Raw genomic sequence first — 17,722 nt, forward strand, 5'->3', positions numbered from 1 at the left:
TACTTCCCTTGGAGGCCCCGCAGCCTTCCCGCTGCCTCCGAGTTCCCATCACGCTCATGAGAATCCGAATCCTCTGTCCACGAACAGGGTAAGCCTGGAAGGCCGGTCAAGAATCGCCCTCCCGCCCCGCCCCCCCCAGGGGTCCCCTCCCGGGGTGGCTTCCTGGGCTCCCGCGACCGTGCGGCACCAAAGGTCACGGAACGCCCATCTCTGCACCTAAAATGCAGCAGGACCGACAACTTAGAGCGCCGGGTGCATATCCACGGTGCAGTCACTAACAGCCATTACTCCCGGGCCCTGTGCGTCTGTTTAGGACTTGAGAAAACTCTTCAGAAACCCGCCACGGTAGGGGGGGCGTGATGGGGGTGTGTGGCGGAGGCTCTCCCAGGAGGCAAAGTTCTCTCACTCCTGGGCGCGCGGGGGAAACCGTGGGGCTCTTCTAAATCAGCTCCCACTCCCCCAGCCAGAATTGCCTCTGTCAACTCATCCCTAAAGATAACGTCGAAGTGGGGGACACAGTTTTAAGAATACAGCACCCGAAGACCCCTGAGCTTCTGTAGAGACCAGACAAGCTCGCGCAGCCGTCAGTATCTGCACACAGACTGGTCGGCCCGAAAGGAAAAAGTCTCCCGCGCGCAGGCGCACGCCGTTCCCCGCCCGTCCGGCACGCGCTCCGCCTCGCCTCGCCACTAGCCCCGCCCCCCGGCTCGGCCCCGCTCCTCCAGCCGGCGCTCCGTATTTTCTGCCCCGGCTGGCTTCGCCTCAGCCTGTGCCGTTCCTTCTCGGCCTGCGGCGTCGCGGTACCGGCCTCCGCGCTCCACTCAGACGCCCTCCGGCGCTCGGGAGGGGGCGGGAGGCGGAGCAGAGGGGTGAGAGGTGGTGTCGTCGCGGTCTAGGCGCGGTAGGCGGTGGCGGCGGCGTCGGAGGTCCCTGAGCTATGGCCGCCTCGGTGTTCTGCTGCCTGCGGTGCTGCAGAGATGGCGGGACGGGCCACATCCCTCTGAAGGAGATGCCGGCCGTGCAGCTGGACACGCAGCACATGGGTAAGGGCTCGCCCTTCCCCAGACCCAACCCCGGGTCGGGCGCGGCTGGTCGGGGTCAGCCTAGAGTCACGAGGACCGCACGCTGCCGGGGCCCCCCGGGCTCCGCCCCCTGTCCCTCACCCTGTGACGCTGCCTTCGACCCGGTTTGGCCTCGCGGTTCTCCTCCAGACTCCGGCCGACCCCACCTCGGCCCGGCTCTGCGTTCAGAGCTGCGCAGCCCTGTCAGCTCCTGTCTTGGGAAGATGGGTGTGTGGACCTACCCGTTTCCACAGCAGTGTCCTCCCGGCTGCCGCCTCCTGGGACTCTTATAAGACGTCACCTTCGAGGGGAGTGGGGAGGACTCTGTGCTCCTCCTACAGTGCTCCACTGCCGAGCCCCAGTCCAGTCCCACACATTTTCAGAAAGCTTTAGCTGTCCTCGGCTCCTTCCTCTGCCCTGACAGCTTTCTCTTAGCCCATCATTTATCGGTTGTTTTATTGGAAATGATTTTCCTCTCATCTCCTAAAGTCAAAACAAGGCAAGTTGCAGAAGCCTGAAGCCACCGCTCAGGTCAGAACCTGTCATTTCAACGAAAACCTCCCACTGTCCGACCCCTGTTAGTCACGCTTAGAGGTGTTGTCATTTCTCCTGACCGGCCTCTTCCCAGCAGGTCAGGCTATTGCAGAAATAAAACAGCGCTTTGCTTCTTCGCATCTATGTTTTTTCCTTCCAGTGTCAAATGAGCTTACAGCTTGTCTCCTAACGTTCTCCTCCTCCCCTCTGTACCCTCTTTCACCACCTTATTATTTCTGTTCTTAGACTTGTCCCATGTAGTTCCATGCTTCTGGAATATGGTTCTAGAAGGAGAGATTTCCCACTATAATTATTTCAGAGTACTGTTTGTTTTGCGGATTATTCTCTTCAAAGTATACATCTGCACTTTCAGTTTTTCCCACATCTCTTTGGCTGAAGGACAGTGCATTGAAATAACAAAGGGAATTCTTAATATTTATAGCAAAACCCTCTCCGGCCCAGATTCTTTATAAATCTGGAAATACTCTGCTCATTATATGTCTATAGCATGCACTAAATCACAAATGTGATAATTGTTTACCACTTTGTACGTGGGTATTTTAATTCTTAGATATCCCAAGTGTAATTAGAACCCTGATACATAAATATATATGTATGTATATCTGTTTATTTCTTATTCATCATCATTTATAGACATGTTCAAATTCTATAATTTCCCTCAGAAAATGTTTCCATTTCACTTATTCGTTCACCCAACTGATATTTATTGACTGATGTTATGTGGTAGGCATTGTTTTAGATGCTAGGAACACAGTAAAGGAAAACCACACGTAGTTCCTGGAGCGTATGGTCAGCTTTAGCTCTTTCTATCTCTACTTCCAAACTCCTGAATTACTACAATCTGCTCTTTAAAGTATTCCTTTTCTCTGGTCTCTTCTTCTACGAAGAACCAGTCACTTGTACTCATTCCACTATGTTCTCCTTTTTCCAAAGCTGCCCAGCATCTTTCAGTAGAGTAATGTCATCCCCCATTACCTTCTGCGTGGAAACTTTTCTTAACCTGTCTTCCAGTAAATTCAAATTCTTCAATCACAGAAGCAGCATGATTTTAGAAAGCAAATAATATAAGAGGAGAGGTTCATCAAGTTAGGAACAGGTTTCAAGCATCAATTGATCTTAAGTTGAAATATGAGAAGCACACTGAGTGAGTATGCATGTATTTGGATATGTGAAAGGCTGTATTAGGTCACCTAAAGAATGTGATTGCTGTTTTTTGTTAAGAAAATAGTCTATGCATGTCATATGCAAATGAATGTTGTCTCTTTCAAAGTTGTCACTTATTTTGGTGATGCTGCATCACTTAAAACGATTTGGAATTCCTCTTGGGATTTTCTGTGGAGTAGTTTTTATAAATATCTTCATTTTTACCACAACCTCCGTATTTAATTGTGAATTGACTTTTTAGAAATCAGTGTCTTCCAAGGTAGCTACTTTGAAAGGGATGCCATTCATTTGGAAATGTCTAACGTTTTTTAAAAAATACACTTCGGCTATGTTTATATGTGTTCTGGCTATACTCAAATTTGCCTTGGCTTTCTAAGCAATCTTAATAATTAATGAAACTGTACAAATCACATAGATCCAAATATACGATATCTTTGTACTTAAAAAAGAGAAATGGAATAAGCTTAAGATAATTCCCCAGTGATTCACAAACACTATAAAATGTTCTGTGAATATATCCATCTTTCTGTATAAAACATCTCAGTACCTAGCAGAATGCCTTGGAGATAAGAAATGAAATTGAAGTAAGAGAATAATAGTATATTCAGAGTTGGTTCTGTGGTTCCAACTCAGAGTTATGTATGAGAACCAAAAAGTATTGCTGGGTATGAAAAAAAAACATTTATTTGCATAGTTCTTTGAAATGTTTTTCACTTAGGATGCTTTCAGTTACAAGCTGTAAAACCTGCAACTCAAAACAGTTGAAACAATGAAGGAAATTTATTGGTTCATGTAAATTTAAAAAGTACAAAAGCAGCGCTATCTTCAGGAAGACTCAGTGCTGCTAAGGACTGAGCTTCTTTTCATCTCTTTCCTCTGTCTTCTGCTGCTTATTCCTGAAGGCTGGCATCCATGATAACTTGCAGCCTCTCCCTGGGCTGTAGGCTTCCTCATTCAGATCCAGCAAGACTGAGGGAATCTTTATCCCTTCATTCTCTCTGCAAAAGTCCTGAGACTATCTCTGATGGTAGTGGCTTAGGTCATATAACCGTTTTTCACTCAGTCACTGTGGCCAGGAAATGTGGAATGTACTGATTGACTTAACCTAGGTCAAAGCTGTACCCCTGAAACCAGAGATTGAGTCAGCTTCCTTGGAACTGTTTTGATCTCCAGAGCAAAGTCTGTTGGGAAAGGGAAAACAGATGCTACATGTCCACTACACAGTACTTAGCAGAGCATATTCATTCATTTCTGTATCAGTTATTTGTCCAGCGTCTGCTGGATGCCAAGCACTCCATGGTCTTTGCCATCAAAGAGGAGCTGGGCCCTGGATGTTCTCCAGTTGAAACTGCTGAGGTATATGGGGCAGCCAGATGTAAATTATGTATAAAGACACTTTCCCAGAATTTGCGGTTTAACATTTGTAATTAGAAAAAAAAAAAAGGATGCTAATAAGTTTTTAATAATCATAATAAGATCTTAGTTTTATCTTAAATAACAGAGTGTCTTTCTTAAATCAACCAATTTAGAATTGTGATAAAATCTGACAATTTGGTATTTCTCTTATGTATTTGTCCCAAATAATTTTTTAGGTATGAATTCAACAGTGAGTTAATGAGAGACCTGTCTCCCTGTCAATACCTTTTCTTACTATGTTCTAGTTTTATTTAACCCCCTCTGGAGGAGTTCCCTACAGTTCTCACAGCCAGATCTGCTTGGCTTGTACACTTATTACCAGAAAAGTCATACTGGTTACAGATCTTGGGAATCACATGCCTCGATGTTACGGGATATTTCTTATGTATTAGAATTTTGTTAACTTTCTTCATGCTCTCTGATAAGCTTTCCTAAATCAATATTTGGAAAAGAATTGGTATTGGAGTCACATTATCAAGAGACTTTTTCTCACTCTCATCTATCAAATGTTATTTGAACTAAAATTTTCCATGAAAATACAATGCATTTAATGATGTTAAAATCTTGTTTACGTATTTACAATATGATTGACAGCAGCTGTCTTACAAACATTTAAAAAATCCTAAAATTAGCATTTTTCCATGACAGCTATTTCTTTTTTTTTTTAATTTATTTTTGGCTGCGTTCGGTCTTCATTGCTGGGCACGGGCTTTCTTTAGTTGTGGCGAGCGGGGGCTACTCTTCGTTGTGGTGCGCGGGCTTCTCATTGCAGTGGCTTCTCTTGTGGAGCACGGGCTCTAGGCACGCAGGCTCAGTAGCTGTGACTAATGGATTCTAGAGCGCAGGCTCAGTAGTTGTGGCTCACGGGCTTAGCTGCTCCGCGGCATGTGGGATCTTCCTGGACTAGGGCTCCAACCCGTGTCCCGTGCATTGGCAGGCGGATTCTTAACCACTGCGCCACCAGGGAAGCCCCATTTTTTTTTCTCTTTTTTTGGCTTTGTTGGGTGTTCGTTGCTGCACGCAGGCTTCCTCTAGTTGCAGTGAGCAGGGGCTGCTCTTTGTTGTGGTGCGCGGGCTTCTCATTGTGGTGGCTTCTCTTGTTGCGGAGCACGGACTCTAGGTGCGTGGGCTTCAGTAGTTGTGGCTCTTGGGCTCTAGAGTGCACAGGCTTAGTTGCTCCGCGGCATGTGGGATCTTCCTGGACCAGGGATTGAACCCTTGTCTCCTGCATTGCCAGGCAGATTCTTAACCACTGCGCCACCAGGGAAGCCCCATGTCAGTTATTTCAAGAACATAGATGTATGTTCCTTTCCATGTTCCATTCATCTTCAATTCTTACTTGACCAAAATGCACTAGCATAGGACCTTGTACCTAGTAGACATTCAGTCAGTTTTTAGCAGATTGATTTGCTTAGATTGAACTGAAAATGGTACTAATTTGCCAGTTTCTTTTAAGTGTTTATGTTTTTATTTAAATCAAGATATTTATGAAATCATCAAATTGATTCATTGGCTAAAATTTAAGAAAGTCTGTTTCTGGGAGTTCCCTGGTGGTCTAGTGGTTAGGATTCTGGGCTTTCACTGCCGTGGTCCAGGGTTCGGGGAACTGAGATCCCGCAAGCCACGTGGCGCAGCCAAAAAAAAAAAAAAGTCTACTTCTACCTTAAAAGTGTTTCAAATATTCAGTATAATTCAGAATTACTATTTATTTGAAACTGCCTAATTAAACAAGATTTCTAGCCACAAATTAATATTAATGTTCTCCCAGGAAAAAAGTAAATTAAATATTTTAAATAATTTATCAGTATTTTTATATTTCAAAGTATATATAGTCTCCCTATTTTTTGGAGACCAAGGGTTAAAAGTGAAACAGAAATTAACCTTGATTGTTGGATAAGAGAATATAAAACTTTACACAGTGTCTATATTCTTTTGTTTAGGAACGGATGTTGTCATTGTAAAAAATGGAAGAAGAATATGTGGAACAGGAGGTTGTTTAGCCAGTGCACCTTTACATCAAAACAAAAGCTACTTTGAATTCAAAATCCAGTCCACAGGTTGGTATAATGGTACTTGACTATTAAAAGTCCTAATTATTCTAAATATGAGGAGTAATTTTCAATATATGAAAAAGATTAATGAGGTAATTAAAAAAACACTAAACTCTTACTTAGAAGACCTTTTTCTTCCACATCTTATTGTGTGATCCTGGTTTAATTAGTCAATTTCATTATATTAGGTTCAGTTTTCTCATCTATAAAATGGATTATAGGAGCTGCCCTTCCTGCTTCACATGAGCTGTATCTATGAAAGTGTTTTAAAGACACGACATACTGGTTCAGTTTAAGGCACAAGCATTATTATTAATATGGTTAATTATTAGTGGCAGCTAGATGAACCATTTCATTTGGTCAAGCATATAAGGTGTAGATTCTTGCTGTTTTATCTTAGGATAAAATTAATCTTATGATCCTGAGTTTTTCCCTTAACTCTTATTAAGATTCCCTGATTCAATGTCTTCTGAAGCAATTGGCAGGTTTAGAATTCTGATAGAAGTCTAAAGTCTCTTTAAAAATTAATGAATCTGTAAATCAACTATACTTCAATTAAAAATTAAAAAAAATTTTTTTTAATTCTGAAGTTTCTTGAGTTGTATAGCAGTTCTACATGAGTATTATGATAGTTATTAATTAGTTAACTTGTGGCAGTGTTGAATATGGGGAAATTTTTTAAGGCTTTATTATAAAGAAATGTCTAGTGAAACATGGCATGAGTAATATACGTACAGAATAGGAAATCTAGAGTGGAGTAAATTAATTCTGCTCTTACTCTTACTTGAATGACATAAAATATTCCTCTGGGGCTTGTTTTTTAAACTCATTTTAAATACTGATTTTTCTTAAGTGTGTGAAATAAATTTGAATCTGTCCTCCATTCCATTCTTTTGTAAGTTAACTCACTGGCTGCATAATGTCTCTGGTTACTGTAATCTTCTCAAGTATAACATACCTTTTCTCAAGAGAAGCGAATAGTTCCTTGAGCCTGAAATGTAATACAAATTTTTATGTGGATTTTCTATAAAGGGTGCTATCCTCAATAATATCTCTAGAATAAGTGCATTATTGGAGTTTGTAGCATTGTTCCCTTAGTAAAAGCTTCAGGCAGTTGTGCCCAAGTGTATCACAGTGTGCACAGTTCTTTAGGAGTAAGGGGACTCTGTAACCCTGTCTAGAACTGTTGTCCCATGAAATTAGTATTATCACCTGCTGTCACTCTTGTCCCACCTTGGAGGATAAATTATATAATCAAATTATTTAGGAGGCCAAGACAGTGAAGTCCAGACATGTAGCTTTCTGATGGTCTCACTCAATCCAGGAAAATTGATTGATTGACAACATGGTCTTCAAACATTCTTCGATCTATAGAATTTCTCCTAACTGATTTTGATAAAAACTGAGAAGGAAACCCTTTGAGATGTAACCAGGAGCTGTAGGTATTCTGTTAGATTAAGAAGAGAGCTGCTTGCTTTAAAATCAATTTATACCAAAAGGTTTTAAACTCATGGACTTAAGGTATTGGATAAGAAAATGATTTTACACTTTATCATTATTTTTCTCCTCTCCATGATACTGACCAGGTCATAGATTATTTGTCACATATTATAGATGCAAAAAGTAAAGACAGTAAGTTCCTGCTTCTCAGAGGTGGTGCTTGAAATAGAACCCCAGGCCATTTAAATTCATTGTGTAGCTTTATAATATTTTTAGAGAATAATAATAATAATAATAATGACAATAGCTAGTATCTTTTAAAAATACTTCCTCTGTGCTTTACTTACCCATTTTTTTTTAATACTTACACTGTTCCAAGTGCTTCACTTGGATTATCTCGCTGTATCTTCTAATAACTTTAAGAGGATAGTACTGTTAGAATCCACAGTTCACAGGTGAGGAAGCAGAGGGAGGTTAAGTAACGTGCCCAAGATGACATAGCAAAGTCAGAATTGAAACCTAGGCAGTGCAACTCCAGGGCCCACTCGCTTATCTCCCAGGCTGTACTACATCTGCAAGAGAACATGGTATAGTTTGCAAACTACTTTTAAAAGAATTTTTTTAAAGATTAACAAAAAAACAGTTTAGTGATAATACGCCACTTTCTTTAAAAACAACTCCTTTCATATTTGTATACTGCAGATTTGGGGAGCATTTAAATTATTATATTTTTAGGAATCTGGGGTATTGGCGTTGCAACTCAGAAAGTTAACTTGAATCAGATCCCTCTTGGCCGAGATGTGCACAGTCTGGTGATGAGAAATGATGGAGCCCTATATCACAACAACGAGGAGAAAAATAGGCTGCCAGCAAACAGCCTTCCACAGGAGGGAGACGTGGTGGTGAGTTTTCTTGTGGAGTTGTTTTCCACTGTTAATTATTAAACTTGAACTGCTTTTAGTATTTCTAGTTTTGCCTCTGAGTTTGTGGTTTGAATTCCAAAGCACCAGAATTGGATCTAATGAGGTAGTACATTTTCCAAAGAGAGCACTTGATGCAGATGCTGCTGCCTTACCTAACTGCCTTGTCCTTTCTAGAGCTGCCACTGGCCAGGAAAATAAGTGTGAACCCTTATTTCCATTTAAGGGAGAGTTGATGACAGGTTGGCTGCTGATCATTTCCTGCTTCTCTCACATAAAAGAAATCTTGGCCCACAATTTTAAAAGTTTGCTAACCCTTATATTAGAAAATATTAGGTATTTTTGCAGCTGGAGATCTCGAGAAAAATTTGACATTTATTGCTTAATTTGTCATGAACTTCTGTTAAAGAAGTTCAGCGTTTTATCAGGAGCGTTGGTCCTCGTTAAACATAACCCTATTAAACTTGCTTCACTTTCAGAACTCTTCAAAAAACTGACTCAATATTCTAAGGCTTGATTGTAGAAAACTTTTTTTAGAAAGCAGGGGATAGAAGGAGTTACATATTATTGACTTCTCTGTTTTTATTCCCAACTAGATATATTTAAGTCTCTACCAAAGCCACCCTATTGAAAATGTAATCCAAAGATCCCTTTCTGCCTTTTTCCAGATACTTCCTCTCAAACAGTGTTGTCCAAGAACCTTATACACTGAGTTCAGGCCATTAGCTATTGACTGAGAACAGAGTTCTTGGGTCTCCTTACGCAGAGCCTTGGGTTCCTGGCTCTCATACCAAGTTGAAAGGAATCTGTAAATAATTAGAGTTTCTAATAATAAGATAAAACAAACAAGGTAAATCCAGGTTATTGAATTAAAGAAGTAGACAGTATTTTGAAGAGAGTGAAGGAAGATGTGGAAATGATTTTTAATTATGGTCTGATCTTTTATGCAATTTAAAAAATGTGAAGAAGAGTCTTCAAATAGGTAAATTATTGAAAGTATGTTTTTCCTAAATTAACTAAAGGAAACTAAAGGCATAAACCATTTTTAAAATCTGCTTTTCCTTGTTTTTCCTTTCGAATAGTTGGTTCTCTGTTTGTAGGTCATTGCCAGATGCCCATAATGTAGAACACCCTTATTCAAATGGTTATTTCGTGGAAGAGAATCTTGAAGTCAGGTTGGTGCCGTCAACCTGTTTACACTAAAAAATGAAATTCAAACATAAGAAAGGTTAATCAGTAACAAATGTTTTTCTTTGTTGATGTACTGAACTTCTACTGTGTGTTATTCTTGCCTTCCTGTCTCATTCCCTGAGGTGACTGATACCTCAAATTGACAGATTTAAGAATGTCATTTTTAGTCTGTCAGCATTATTAAATTAGACTTTGAGGGACTTCCCTGATGGCGCAGTGGTTAAGAATCCGCCTGCCAGGGTTTCCCTGGTGGCGCAGTGGTTGAGAGTGCACCTACTGATGCAGAGGACATGGGTTCGTGCCCCGGTCCAGGAAGATCCCACATGCCGTGGAATGGCTGGGCCCGTGAGCCATGACCGCTGGGCCTGCGCGTCCAGAGCCTGTGCTCCACAACGGGAGAGGCCACAACGGTGAGAGGCCCGCGTACCGCAAAAAAAAAAAAAAAAGAATCCGCCTGCCAATGCAGAGGACACGGGTTCGATCCCTTGTCCAGGAAGATCCCACATGCTGCGGAGCAACTGAGCCCGTGCACCACAACTACTGAGCCTGCGCTCTAGAGCCCGCGAGACACAACTGCTGAGCTCACATGCTGCAGCTACTGAAGCCTGTGCGCCTAGAGCCCGTGCTCCACAACAAGAGAAGCCACTGCAGTGAGAAGCCCACACACTGCAACGAAGAGTAGCCCCTGCTCGCCACAACTAGAGAAAGCCCACACAGAACAATGAAGACCCAATGCAGCCAAAAATTAAAATAAATAGATAAATTAGACTTTGAGTTTTTATGCCCATTCTGATAAAAGGACTCAAAAAGATGAAATATAAGCAGAATCCTGAAAGAGTAAAACATTATCCTACTCTATTAACTTTATCTTCCTAGTTTAAACATTTGAGAACAAATTTCACTAAATTACTGACAATAGCATAGGAAAAGAGGAATGAATTATAAGACAGGAAAAACATTCTCATATGTGTAGAATTTCAGTCATATACCATTCTCTCAGGAGAATCTAGAAAAACAAGCTTTCAACATCTAACCAAATGATTGTATTTATACAGTAATCATATAGTACCAACAGGGCCTACTACAGCACCAGGGAGGCATTCCTGAAAAAGCTTATGCTTATTTTTTCCTTTTATATATAGTTTTGAAAAGTGCAGATTACATTTTAAAATTGCAGTTTTCAGTTTAATTTCAGAGAAGTTTCATAAACATTCTGTGTAACAATAATAATAATAGCAAACACTTCTCTAGCATCTGTTATGGGCCAGAACGGCTTTAAGTGCCTGGCAGGGATTAAATTGTTTAATACTCTTAATGACCCTGTGAAATAGGTGGTACTGTAATTACCATTTTACAGATTAGAAGTTAAGTAATAACTTCTTATTTGGAGTGATCTCAGGCAGTCTAATTTCAGAGTTGCTTCACCAAACCTGCAAATAATTACTGATAAATCCTTAGAACACATCACATTTCTCGGTATCATTATGAGAGAATCAAACCTAGTTTCTAGAGCATATAAAAGGACGGATTAAGGGAATTCCCTGGAGGTCCAGTGGTTAGGACTCAGCGCTTCCACTGCAGGGGCCATGGGTTCAAGCCCTGGTCGGGGAACTAAAATCCCTCATGCACGTGGCACAAGCCAAAAAAAAAAAAAAAAAAAAAAAAAGGACAGATAAAGTTAGAAGATACTTGAACTTAAACTCTGCTGCTGGAGGGCAAGGGTTCTCACATCCTTCCTCGCTTCTCTCTCGGTGCTGCGTATTGGTGCTGGAGGGCGGGGTTGAAAATTTGCTTGCTTGCAGTAGGTGATGCCACCAGGTGGGGAAGGGTGCCCAGACTACAGCCTGCTGATCTGAACTGCTGGATTCCCGGTAATCCTGTAAAGGGAGAGACACACTGCTTTTTGTGGAATCATGTTATTTATTTATTTTTGTAATCATGTTTTCTAAATGAAAACAGACGACTTCGTTAAAAAAGCTAATCCTAGCCATCACTTAGCTTTATTATTTAAGTACGTAAACTGAAATGAAACAAAAGCAACGTTTATCTTTCTGTGTTTAGTCTAACCCTGGCTTTGCTAAGATTTGAGAATCTTTTATAGCACTTAACACATTGACTCATCTGGGCCTTTGCTGTCTTAACTGGAGAGTGAGGGAGTTAAGACTAGATCATCTGTAAGATCTTTTTCTACTTTTAAAAGCTTGTAGGTTCATATAATTTATCCACAGTCAGAAATCCTTGAAGTGGTTGCTTCTTGGTCTGTGATGGTTTCTATTGAAAGGTCTCCACTGTCTATTCTTAATTCTTCAAAGTAAAGCTCTCTTTTTGTCTTCAATTAGTAAATATTGTACAAAGTCTTAGAGTTTTAAAAGTATAAAAGTTCTTAAAAGTTTTGAAGTTTTGAATTGCGTGGCAATTAAGTTTTCCGAAGCCATGCTGCATGAGGTTAAATCCCAGTTCTGCCACTTCCTAACTGTGCAAACTCAGGTAAATTATTTAACCTCTCTGTGCTTTAGCTACCTCATCAGTAAAATGGGGATAATAAAAATACCTATCTTACGAGGATTAAATGAGTAAATTTGAAGTGCCTAGAATAGTGTTTGGTACATAATACAGATTATTTGTTTTCCAGCATTTTCATAATAATAATTGTTATTGTGATTTGTGTACCATTAATAATGTACTAAGTAATATATTTTTATTCTATTGTCTTTTTAAAGTCTTTTGAGCTGTTGTTTTTCCATTTTTCAACTTGATACTAATTACCAATTATATGCCGTTGTAAATACCCACTTTACCTTGGTAATACACTTGACATATTTGAAGCCAAGGTAAAGAGATACAGAAATACATCATTTCTTTTTGGAAATAAGTTGTATAAAGACAATTCATCACAATTGAAAGCAGTGACAGATAATAATCCCTAATGGTGAAAACTTCACTGTTTTCCCCCCTTGAGATCAAATTCTATATATAAAGAGCAGTGTTTCCTATATGAGTTTAAAAGGTCTTTCTGTTTACAGTATATAGTAATTATATCATCTTAATATTCAGAACATAAAATCCAGATTATCTGAATATAATACTAAGATTTAGTTTTACCTTTATTGTGGACTCTTGGGATTTTACCTTTTTCCCCCCACATAATCACCACTAATTTTTTTTAGCTCAGTTCAAGTGAATTCTACCTAATTGTAAACCTTAATACAAGCTATTGTGACCTTTTGCTTAGTTTTTTGTGTTTCCATGCTCCCCAATCAGTGCTTTCTGACTGTTCAGGTTTTTATGGAACATGTATATTTTTACCCTTTTTAATATTTACTTTGCTTCCTAGGGTATTACATATGACCATGTAGAATTAAATGTATATTTGAATGGAAAAAACATGCATTGTCCAGCATCTGGTATACGAGGGACAGTGTATCCAGTTGTTTATGGTAAGCTAAAATATTGCTAAACATTATTAGATATATGTTAACTTTTGCTTGGCATTTTCATTAACTTTATAACTCATTCAGAAGGCTGGGCAAGTTAATAAGGACCTCTGTAGTGTACTCCGTAGGTTATCACAATCCCACTTGGCAAGACTAAGGAAAGTTTTTATTCCCCATATATTTAAAAAATAAACTTGCTAAGTACAATGATTATGCTTAAATATGCAATAACCATATTCCCTTTTATATCATATAGTCTTATATTCTAGAAAGTTCCAAAAAGCTTTATGGAATTTACAAAAAGATATTTCTGCCAGTTGTTGGAGAGGGTTAGATGGCCAGGAAATGTAATTGTAAAGAATATTTTGGAAATAGGGATGGGAATTTCATGTAGATTGAGCATTGGTTACCTTTATAAAATTACCTAAATGTAGTAGATTGAGCATTGGTTACCTTTATAAAACTACCTAAGTGTTAAAGCTCCTCTGAGAGAAATATTGACTTAGAATGGTTTCATATTGATTGTTTTGCTTTTGATAGCCATGTATGTGTCAGTACTATAGTTTCTGTACAAGCGTATCCCTCCAAGAATTGGGTTACTTAGAGATGACTCTGTACCAGTTACTTTAATTTTATTACAGAAAATTTCAAACATATATAGAAGTAAAGAGAATAGAATAATGAACTTTCATGTACCCACCACTCAGCTTCAAACAATTATCAACTAGTAGCCAGTCACGTTTCATCCCCTCCCTGCAGTCCTCCTGTTCTTCATCTCCCCCTCCTTGTAGTATTTTGAGGCAAATGCCAGACATTATACCATTTTATTCTTAACTATTTTATTGGTATCTCTAAAAAATAAGGTGTCTCTCTTTATAAAAAATATACATAAACACTGTGCCTTTATCACTCTATTCTTCATTTTTTATGTTATCAACTTTAAATCAACAGGTATATGATTTTTCTGCCTGTGGTTTTAGTTGCTCTAAAAACATTTTCTCATTTAATTACTTTAATCAATTAATCTAAGGATTTGAGCCATAATAAAAACTAATTGTTAACTTTTTTGTAGTAACTTACTAGAAAGGTAGCAGTGTTTGTTCGGGGTGGCAGAAAAATATACAGTAACAAATAAAAATATTTAATAATTTGATAATAACAGTCATAGCCTGTGCTTTATTTTAAGGTTTTCATTTATCTTCTTTTTTCCTAAATTATTACTTTTCAGTGATTTTTGCCTTCTGTATCTTTGCATATCTTTGCATGTAAAGGTGTATTTTTAAACTTGATATAGGTTAGTTTATTTGCAATATTGGGTAGCCCTAAAAGAAATGTATTTACTTAAATACATGGGAATGTAGCTTAATATTCAAAATAGTTTAGTCTGAGAAATGAAATAAATATCAGTAGAATGACTGAGTTATAAATGAATACAGCAAATGAGATTTTTATTCTAAATAGTTTCTTTGATTTGGCATTATTTTAAATGTAATAAAGTTAAAGGTAGTAAATTATATATAGTAATATATTTTATAAATTGAAATTGATAAATCAGTCCAATTAAATATTTTAGCCAGATACTATCAAAGATAAAAATAAAATTCAAATTCCCTTACCCTTTGTCTTCTATCCCATCCCTAATCCTAGATCCATCCAGTCATTCATTTTGTCAGTTCTTGCATTCAGCCTATGGAGAGGCAACACTGCGTAACACTAAAGAAAAGTGTTGTTACAGCTCTGCACGTTCCAGACTTTCATCGTAGTTCTTCAATTCCCTATTCATTCTCCATAGATTGACCTTCCCTCCCACTTTATAGAGAAACAGACCATCAGTGGTAAACTCCAGCTTTCCTCCCCATCCTCCTGAAGCTTTTCTGGATCTACTCCAGTCTTGCCTTCTTCCCATCCCATCTTAGAGGAAGTGGTGCCCTTCATGTTCAAGAAACTCAGTCTCTGGTCGAGATTTCAAACTCCCCAACTCTGGGACTTTACTGTCATTATTTCGTCTCTGTCTCATGTCATCAACCTCTCTCTTCAATGTCTGTTGAACATTCTGAATCATTCTCATTCCAAAATACCCTCCCTTAAACTCATACCCTCACCAGTCCTCTGTTTACCCTTCTTATATGGCTGCATTTCTTATAGAATAGCTTCCATCACTGTTTATATTGTATCGTTCACCTGTTCTTCAACCGGTGTGGCTGCCTTTACCACCACTTCACTGAAGCCACGCTTGTTAAAATCACTAGTGACTTCATGAATGTCAAATCCAGTACTTAACTTTTTTTCCGCATTTATTATGAAGTATAAAATACTAATGTGTATTAAACATATATGTGCAGTTTAACAAGTAGCTATAAAGTGAACACCCATATCGTCACTATAGTCAGGATAATGAACATATTCATCACCCTTAAGTTTCCTCCTGCCCCCTTTTAATGCTTTCTGCTCACCTCTCCCCACCCACCCCATGCAGCCACTATCTGCTTTCTGTCACTACAAATTATCTTGCATTTTTAGAGTATTATATAAATAGAATCATACAATTTGTATTCTTTTTTTGTCTGGCTTTTACTCAGCATAATTATTTTAAGATTTATCCATGTTGTAGCATGTATCAACAATTCATTGATTTTTATTACCAAGTAGTATTGTTCATTGTGTGGATATATCACAGTTGTTTTTTCCCTTCACCTGTTAATGGATATTTAGTTGTTTCCAGTTTTTGGCCATTATAAATAAAGGTGCTGTGAACATTCATGTACAAGGCTTTGTGTGGATATATGCATTCATTTCTCTTGAGTAAATGCTGGTAAAAATGTGTAGAAGCTAAGTAAGGCCTGCAGTCTAATGAACAGTGTTAGTATCAGTGTTAGTTTTCTGGTTTGGATATTATACTGTAGTTGTGTAAGATGTTACCACTAGGGGAAGCTGAGTGAAGGGTACACAGGACTTTCTGTATTATTTTTGCTACTCTTTGTGAATCTATAATTTTTTTAATAAAATATTTTTTAAGAAGTAATTTATCTTAATGTGTAAAATTGAGAAGAGACAGGTAGGTAAGTAAGGAAAAACTCAAATTACCGATATTTACATCATCTAGAAATAATTATTAATAATATTTTGATGTATTTCCTTTCAGTGTTCTTGATAGATTTTATTCTTCATTGTGGTTATTTTTACCCAATAGGATCATGTTTTGTAACCTGGATAGCATATGAGTTTATTCTTCCTGCCTATTAATACTATGGCATTATGAAAACAGTTTATAATTTATGTATTCATTCAAATTAAGGTGTTTGCTTCTAATTTATTTTCTTTTTTTCTATCTCTAGTTGATGACAGTGCAATTTTGGATTGCCAGTTCAGTGAATTTTATCATACTCCTCCACCTGGTTTTGAAAAGATATTATTTGAACAGCAGATCTTCTGAATGTATTTGTTTTTGAAACTTGTATTTCTGCACTGTTAAAAGTGTTTACCATTTAATAAAGCTTTACCTGACCTACAGATGACAATATATCCTTAAAAATATGCTCGTTAATGTTATCTAAGGAACCAATGTATACAATATACCATCCTGAAGTTGTGATTTAGGTTTTGTGATAATGAAATCAGCACTTGGGGCAGTTTATTTAATTCTTATTTAAATAAATATGACTGTGGGTTTGATTAACAGTATTAAATGGAAATACGTATATAGATATTTAAAAGGGAATCTTTCTTAATGCAAAATATTTGTTTTGATAGAGATACAGAGTTGGGTGGAGGTTTTTGTCATTCTGAAGTGTAGACCTCATTAACTATTTTAAGTCTGCAGTCCAATAATTTTGTGTCTCAGTGTCTTTTATATAGAGTATAACAAAGTGACAAATTTATGTTTTTGGCAACTTCATTTTTGGCGATTTATTTACTATAAAATGTACCACTTTTCTTAAAATTTAAATTGCTTATTTTGTTTGTATGTCATTGCTTTTGATTTTCTTTGTGAAAGGAGATAAGTGTCGTAGTAGCTGTCAGAGTATTTTGTTGAAGACCGTCATGCTGTGTTACTTCAACACCTGAGTAAGTAGTGGTTGTTTGGTGATGTAGTGTACACAGCAGACATTTAGAATAGTATCATGCTTTCAACTTAAGTGGAAATGAGATTATTCTTTTAAGGACTTTCGTTTAAATGTGCATTTTTCTGTAAGGAATAATAAAATATTAGTAATTAAGGACTATTCAGTACCATATTAAATACATGTTCTTCCTGTTTTGTTAATTATACAGTAATTCACTTCACCCTTGATTATTTCAGAAGTTTGGAGATAAGTGAATTCTCTCCACGACCCTGAGCCTTTGCCTAGTTTTCAGGAAGAATCCCTGACCTTTAGATAACACCCTACTAAGCTGAACAAATCACTTTCTATATCTGGTACAGTCTCCTTTCGAGATGGGCATGCAAAGGATGCATGCGTTTCACTCCTTTACCAACGTGGAGCAATATG

The 17,722-nt window shown here is 38.2% G+C and overlaps 1 protein-coding gene across 2 annotated transcripts; it reads left to right on the plus strand.

Moving 5' to 3' along the window:
• Nucleotides 1-687: 687 nt before the first annotated feature.
• SPRYD7 (SPRY domain containing 7) lies at nucleotides 688-17,455 on the plus strand. Of its 2 annotated transcripts, XM_081214411.1 has the most exons (5): nucleotides 695-1,043; nucleotides 6,137-6,253; nucleotides 8,423-8,589; nucleotides 13,133-13,235; nucleotides 16,568-17,455. In XM_081214411.1, exons 1-5 carry the CDS (start codon nucleotides 938-940, stop codon nucleotides 16,663-16,665), a joined length of 591 nt encoding a protein of 196 aa, XP_081070537.1. In that variant the 5' UTR covers nucleotides 695-937; the 3' UTR covers nucleotides 16,666-17,455. The 2 variants fall into 2 exon arrangements, with proteins under 2 accessions (XP_081070538.1, XP_081070537.1); XM_081214412.1 differs by lacking the exon at nucleotides 13,133-13,235 and having other exon boundaries at nucleotides 688-1,043.
• The last annotated feature ends 267 nt before the right edge of the window (nucleotides 17,456-17,722 follow it).

This window comes from Mesoplodon bidens, assembly GCF_964165515.1.
Source record: "Mesoplodon bidens genome assembly, chromosome: 17".
NCBI classification, from domain to species: domain Eukaryota; kingdom Metazoa; phylum Chordata; class Mammalia; order Artiodactyla; family Ziphiidae; genus Mesoplodon; species Mesoplodon bidens.

What these genes read in the sequence shown, in the direction of transcription:
- SPRYD7 (XM_081214411.1), top strand. Translation starts at nt 938, where the DNA reads ATGGCCGCCTCGGTGTTCTGCTGCCTGCGGTGCTGCAGAGATGGCGGG. An exon ending in GCTGGACACGCAGCACATGG is followed by an intron (nt 1,044 to 6,136) that starts GTAAGGGCTCGC and finishes TCTTTTGTTTAG; the next exon opens with GAACGGATGTTGTCATTGTA. An exon ending in CACAGGAGGGAGACGTGGTG is followed by an intron (nt 8,590 to 13,132) that starts GTGAGTTTTCTT and finishes TTTGCTTCCTAG; the next exon opens with GGTATTACATATGACCATGT.